Source organism: Lolium rigidum, chromosome 2 (assembly GCF_022539505.1).
Source record: "Lolium rigidum isolate FL_2022 chromosome 2, APGP_CSIRO_Lrig_0.1, whole genome shotgun sequence".
NCBI lineage: Eukaryota > Viridiplantae > Streptophyta > Magnoliopsida > Poales > Poaceae > Lolium > Lolium rigidum.
In genome coordinates, this window is record NC_061509.1 from 19,467,596 (window position 1) to 19,474,298 (window position 6,703).

At 46.7% G+C, this 6,703-nt stretch overlaps 1 protein-coding gene across 1 annotated transcript; it reads left to right on the forward strand.

Moving 5' to 3' along the window:
• Window positions 1–4,367: 4,367 nt before the first annotated feature.
• Window positions 4,368–5,856, forward strand: LOC124689302 (FBD-associated F-box protein At5g60610-like). Its single transcript, XM_047222854.1, has 4 exons — window positions 4,368–5,162; window positions 5,238–5,372; window positions 5,476–5,637; window positions 5,707–5,856. The coding sequence occupies exons 1-4, from the start codon at window positions 4,368–4,370 to the stop codon at window positions 5,854–5,856; spliced, it is 1,242 nt and encodes a 413-aa protein (XP_047078810.1).
• Window positions 5,857–6,703: the final 847 nt, after the last annotated feature.

The window sequence follows — 6,703 nt, forward strand, 5'->3', positions numbered from 1 at the left end:
TCCTTGTCACGGCGGCCGTGGGCGGCGAATTCGGGGCTCCAGACGGCGACCCAAGCACGGCAACGGCGATGTGGGCCCTCTTCTGCGAGTGGTGCAGGTTAGCACCGCGTACCATCTGCTCAGGCCTATGCCGTCTCGGGCACTCCTCTCGGCTCACGCTCCTTCCTGCGCTTCGATTTGTGCTTCTATGTGGCCTTAATGATCGGTTAATCTTAACTAGAAAGTGATGATACTGGATTGCATTTGCATCTTAACATGTTTGTTCGTGTGAGAGTTGTACGACTGAATCTGCTAGGTATAGTTCATCTACAGCACTGCAGACTTGTTGCAGTTCTCGCTTTGACAATTTACATGGTTATTTTTTTGAGTTTTTAGTACAACTAGCTAAAGTGCCCGTGCGTTGCACCGGGAGAAAAAAAAACTCGAACACTCCCAGTGAATCAACGGTGAAACATGTTAATTCTAAGAAAATTAATATGTAATAACTTTTTTAAACGATAAAAGGTGTCGAAGGATCAGGAAACTGTATTAAAAAGGCGGATGGTACAATTTTATAGAAAGTCCCTAAGCGAATCACGAATATGTAGGCACATGTCCTTGGTTTTTATGAATTGCACCCCAGGATAAATCGCGTCGGCCCGTGAAACACGATCGAGTCCTTGTGCTCTGCCGCTAGGTGCAGTCGTTCCAAACACCGCGGGGGACGAAACCACTTTGGGCATTGGAGACAACGGACTCCAACGTGCCGGTGCTGAAGAAGAACCTTGGATGGCGGACGAACCAACTCGAGATGACCATACTTGAGCGCAGCTGGGCCAAGCCCGTGGCCTAAGATAGCGGCGGCCGCTCGCCGACGGTTAGGATTCGTTGATGAAGTCACACTTTTCGTGGACTCCGGAATCCCCCGATGCCATTTGTAAGATCGACGCCCCAGACCAACAATGTCCTCACCCTCGCCACGACGGCCGACCAAGAGAAAAAGATAACATGTAGGCAACCAAAAGGCCGATGGCCACGCTTGATAAGGGGATTGGCTAACATAGCCAACTCCATCTCCTTCGTTCATGGAAGCAAGAACAAGCTTCTCGTTGATGGAAAGCGAAATTCGCAGACGCAGACCGGCCCAGTAGAAATTTTAGAGAGGGAATGGAAAAAAGGAAGCTCCAAGTTTCGCTCGGGCCTACTAAGTATCTGGGCCTGTCTGGTCTAGCTGGGCCCGACACAGGTCCTAGGGCTAATTTGGAGGTGGTTGGGGATTAGATCCTGCTCTAGAGCGTGAGCACGGTACCAAGCGGTGGTTAACGAGAAGCTTGTTCTTGCTTCCATGGACGAAGGAGATGGAGTTGGCTATGTTAGCCAATCCCCTTAGCCATCGAATGAGAACGACACGATGAGGCGTCTTCACGTATCTCCCCATGATTTCTCTATCTTTCTTATTACCAATCGTCGACCTGTATCGTCTGAGGTGTTAGCCCTCTGCTCTCGCATTTGTGAGATAAGAACAGTGCGATTTTTTTCACTAAAGTAGTGGCAGATGCTATAATTTTGTTGGAAATATTTTACTGACAATGGCTATAATTTTATTTAAAAATATGAGTAGAAACAAAAATAGACGAAACAATGGGGAGAAGTGCTCCTCCCTGTAATGCGTATAACAAATAAACATTGGCACATAAATAAATTCAATAATCGATTGAATTTTCCAAATATATAATTCAATTTTTAAATTTCATTTTCTAGCTTTGAAGCAAAAAATTAAATTTACCAAATATATAATTTAATTGGGACACTGCAAATTGACAAGAACAAAAATTGATGAAAATACCATTAGCTAGCAGTAAACAATGCTACAAACATCCTAGCAGCAAACGACATCAGCTAGCTAGCAAATTGCAAACGGAATAGAGCAGTAGCCCGGCTGATCTTCGAGCTTCGTGCGCGTGCACACACAGCATGGCCGCGGCATGATGGCAGGCCGCTGAGCTGCTCATTGCTCTCACCGACTTGGAGTTGGAGATCGGGTGCAGCGGCTGGAGAAGAAGAATGGAAGCAGTGCGTGTGATTCTCGCCGGCGTGGTGTTCTCCTCGTGATTTTTTCCTTCCCCAGCCCGAATCTCTCTGCATCTACTTTCCCAAATCAACCATGCCATGTCTAAGAGAAAGTCAACCAGGCCAGATCCGACGAGCCCCTCCCAAATTCGTCTTCTCCATGAGGTCCGATCGCCAGACTACCGGTACACACCTCACATCAGACCCACGCCCCCGCGCTCTCCCCTCCAACGGTAGGTGAGCCGCCAACTCCTCCGACAGTCCGACCCCCGGTCACCCTTCTCTATCCTCCGTGTACATCACTGCTTGGAAAATTCGGCGAGCCGGCGCTGCCCCGTTCCGATTCCTCACGGCCAGGTCATCCCTGCCTCTTCGCCCATCTATCATGGCCAAGACCGATGGGATTCCGGCCAAGAATTGTCGCACGCTCCTGCCCTACCACCTAGAGAGACCACCAGCCGATCTTCGGCGCGAGGACACCTCCGGCATGAAGACGCCGTCCTAGAGCACCGCCGAAGATGTGGCCCACATCCCTGTCCGTCCTAGGCTTCGGCGGCGCCAGATCGAGCCGGTCTCCTCCGCGCGCCCGCTTGTCCTGTCGGGCGGAAGCTCCTCCACGGGAGTTCGGCATGAGCTATTCCATCGGGTCTGAGGGTCAACCAACCGGTACGTGCCAGGTGCAGTATAAAGGGATTTGGTGGGAGGGCAAAACGGTCCATAAAAAAGCGTTGACGAAAATTTTGGCAGAAACCAACGGACCAAACCACGGAAACGTTAGCTCCTTTATTATTAGGTATATATATAGATATAGATTTAGAGAATTGCTACGAGACATCATTATTTTCCGGTGTTTGCCAAAACACACCGCTGAAATGTGTCTTTGCCCATTACCATTATAATTCACGGTATGTTTCCGAAACACACCATATAACCCAAAAAGGAAAAGTTTGCTTTTTTTTCTGCTTAGGATAATCATCCAGTCCGATCTAGATTGTTTTTTTGGTACTTTAAATTTTGGCCCAGCCGTCTTTAGCTTTAACGGTTTTTTCAGGACCCTAGTTAGTATGTAGGTATGAGTTTGTAATGCAAATTCTCAAAAAAAAAAAAAATGAGTTTGTAATGCAAAAATTTACCCAGGCCGTGTCGCCATCCATGGCTGCCGGCAGATCATTGTCCAACGTGAGGGTGCTGGCGAGAGCGGCCGAGGGTGCAGGTGAAGGCCCTGGGCGGCGCGCCACCTGCGTCTCTTCGATCGGTCGTGGATTGTGCGGACGTGAAACGGGAATGATGCGGGGAGAGAAATGTCGTCAGGAACTACGTACGCCTGCTCGCCGGAGATGAGAAACAGATACACGATGGGCGGCTAGATGGAGGACGACGGTTCCTGAATCCAGCTATCTCCCATTGCTGATGGATAGAGGTGTTCATCCCCTTAGTCGCTAGGTCTATGGAAGAAAACCAAAGTCTGCTTCGATAATTATTTCTGTTTTTTAGCTGAAGTCTGGTTGGTTTTTGTTTGTCTAGATTAGAAACAAAACCGGTTTGATTGTCAATATAGTAATTTCGCAATAGAAATATACATATTTCCGTTTTAGGCATTCTGTGTGTTTTGGCAAACATATATACCGCAAAATAAGACACGTTTGAGCGGTGTGTTTTGGTAAAGACCGGAAAATAACGGTGTCCTGTGGTAAATTTTCACTACAATTTACATGGTTAAGTTAACAGTGTGTTGATCACTGAACTTAGATTGAATATTTACATGTCACTTGTTCAGTTCTTTGGAGTATATGTTGACTTGACCTCATGTATGTGGTGAATGTGAGCCCAATTTCTGAATTAAAATCCGAGGATTGTAAGCTTTTGAATTAAGACCGGTCGGTGACCAAATGTGCGGGACAATCATTCGGTCATTTAACCATGAACAAAAATATCGCACTACTGCTGCTTTAGTCCTCTTAAAAAATTGGTCACATAATGCCCCCTGTTAGTTGTCAAAATGTACATGACTGTCATATTAGGAAAGAAATTAGACCTAGTGTCAAATAAGGAAAACTAATAATTTTCAGGGCCAAATACGGAAATCATATTTTGTTTTACTGTCAAATAAAGAATTTTATCAATACTTATATCGGAATTCTCCATATTAGAAAGGCCAGGACCGTCCACACTCCACAAAGCCGCCTCCATTCCCACATCCTACTACTCCCTTATCACCTCGAACCCTAGATCTATCGCGGTTCCCTACCTCCAACTCCATTCCCCAGTGCCAGGGACGGCGGTGATCGATGGCCTGACTCCATCTGTACCCGTCGTCCATGGAGAAGATCGCTGCGGCGTCGGCACCAGCGCTCGATGACGATCTCATCAGCCGCCTCCCCGACGCCATCCTCGGCACCATCATCTCCCTCCTCCCAACAAAGGATGGTGGCCGCACGCAGGTACTCTCTCGCCGATGGCGCCCCCTCTGGCGGTCCGCGCCTCTCAACCTCGACATCCTCACATGGATCCCACATGTCCCCATCTCCGTCCTCGCCTCCGCCATCTCCAAGATAATATCCCAGCACCCTGGCCCCACCCGGCGATTCTCCTTCCCCTGCCTCCACCTCAGGTTCTCTGCTGAGGTGGAGAGCTGGTTCCACTCCAGAGCACTAGCCAATCTCCAGGAGCTCAATATCAGCTACACCCATGGACTACTGCCACCATTCGTGTTGTGCTCTGCATCCACCCTCCTCGTTGCCAAAATCAGCGATTGTCATTTCCCCCATGAGATCATGTCACCTATGAATTTCCCCCTCCTCACGAAGCTCTCATTGTTTAGTGTTTCCATCTCAGAGGAAGTCTTCTATTTACTGATCTCTAGCTGCCATGCCTTGGAGAGTTTATTCATACATGGAGTTAAGTCTACGGGTTGCCTCCGTCTTAGCTCGCCGACTCTTAGGAGCATCGGTGCCTCTAGCAGCCCACATAAGATGGAAGAATTGGTCATTGAGGACGCTCCTTGCCTTGAAAGGATATTATTACCTTACCACTTGGATCGTTTGACTATCCGGGTGGTTAGAGCACCTAAGCTCGAGATATTGGGCCCTTACTCACTGATACAGATCTTCCAGGTAGCAGATGCAACCAACATTCGGCATTCGTACATGCAGATATTTACCTTTTGATGTTCATTTTATTTTCTTCAGGGAATGAGCCTAGTCAGCTCGGAAAACTCAATACACACTTTGAAGGTTCTGGCTCTCAGGTCTTCTGGCCGTGAATTGCACACAGTTCTTAACTTCCTCAGGGGGTTCCCCTGTTTGGAACGGCTCTACATCATTGTGAGCACTCATATTTGCTTGCTTATATGTATGATTTAATTGACATCTTATCTGGTCAAGTTAGCAACAGCTGTAACATAAGCCTCTTCTTTTCATTTTGCAGTTTCACAAGCACCATGAGATGGATAAGAAAGATGAGCCTCAGTATGACCCACTGCATCCAATTGAATGCCTTCAGACCCATATGAAAAAAGTGGTGTTTAAGTCATTCGTAGGCAATGATAAACAGATTGACTTTGCGAGGTTCTTTGTTTTGAATGCAAAAGTGCTGAACAAAATTGAATTTGAAGGATATTGTTACTACAACAGTCAATCAATTGCATATCAACACAAGCTGCTACAAGTGGAAAACAGAGCTTCTCAGGATGCTCGGATTGAATTCAAGTGTATTCAGGACCCTGAGCATTACGGTCGTACTAATCTCGACAAGCATATCCATGATTTGTCAGTGGCCGACCCCTTCAGACAGTGGTTGGCGCTTTGAAGATTGCACCGTCATGTGCTCATTTTGTAGACAGTGGCTTGAAGATTACTTTGTCCTCACATAAGTCTGGTCTACTCCTAGTCTATAGTTTCTCTGTAATTGTATCTTACAAAGTTACCCCTTTTTAAACTGCAAACAAAATATTGGATGCATATTACTGTCGACATTCTTAGAAAGAGAGAGCTGGTAAGTGGTAGCCCCATCTGCCGATACTCCTCCTACTGTCTTATCCTTTGCAATTATGGTTAGTTCTGCCTAAACTGGGCTAGAAACACATGGCTTGTGTTGAAATCTTGATTGTCTTTTCAGTTTTATACAAAAGCATGAGTTGTTTAATTGGTGATTTTTTGGAGTACATTTTTTTGTTTGCAGTACCATGATTTATAAAAGCATGAATCTTAATGTTAATTATCTTTACAATTTTTCTGCATTACTGCTGGAGAGATCTAGTAGTCTAGGCATCTTTATTGTTTGTGATACCATGCTTTACCGGTTTTTGTTGCTGTCTATATATGGGGTATATTTCCTACCTTTAAGTAAAAAAAGGAGAGGCTTGAGATACTGCAAGCCTTGTGTCGTGGATTCGTGGAACACACTTGTTAAAAGATTGTAGTAGCAAATATTTATGGCATGTATAGTACATATACACATACTATATTTAATATGAATACTTGACATCCTTGAGAATGCCTTTTAGCTCCCACACTTTCCAACGCGGACCTGGCGCGCCTGCGGCGGTGGCGGCTCTCGGGAGCGTCCTCGTCTGTGGGCAGCGCGAATCCCGGCCATGGCTGGCGGTGGAAGACGGGGTCGGCGCGGGTTGGGCCCGGCGTGGCGTGCACCGGCG

Coding starts and splice junctions, on each gene's coding strand:
- LOC124689302 (XM_047222854.1), top strand. CDS start 4,368: ATGGAGAAGATCGCTGCGGCGTCGGCACCAGCGCTCGATGACGATCTC. Junction 5,373..5,475: donor TGGAACGGCTCTACATCATT/GTGAGCACTCAT, acceptor TTCATTTTGCAG/TTTCACAAGCACCATGAGAT. Junction 5,638..5,706: donor TCTTTGTTTTGAATGCAAAA/GTGCTGAACAAA, acceptor TATCAACACAAG/CTGCTACAAGTGGAAAACAG.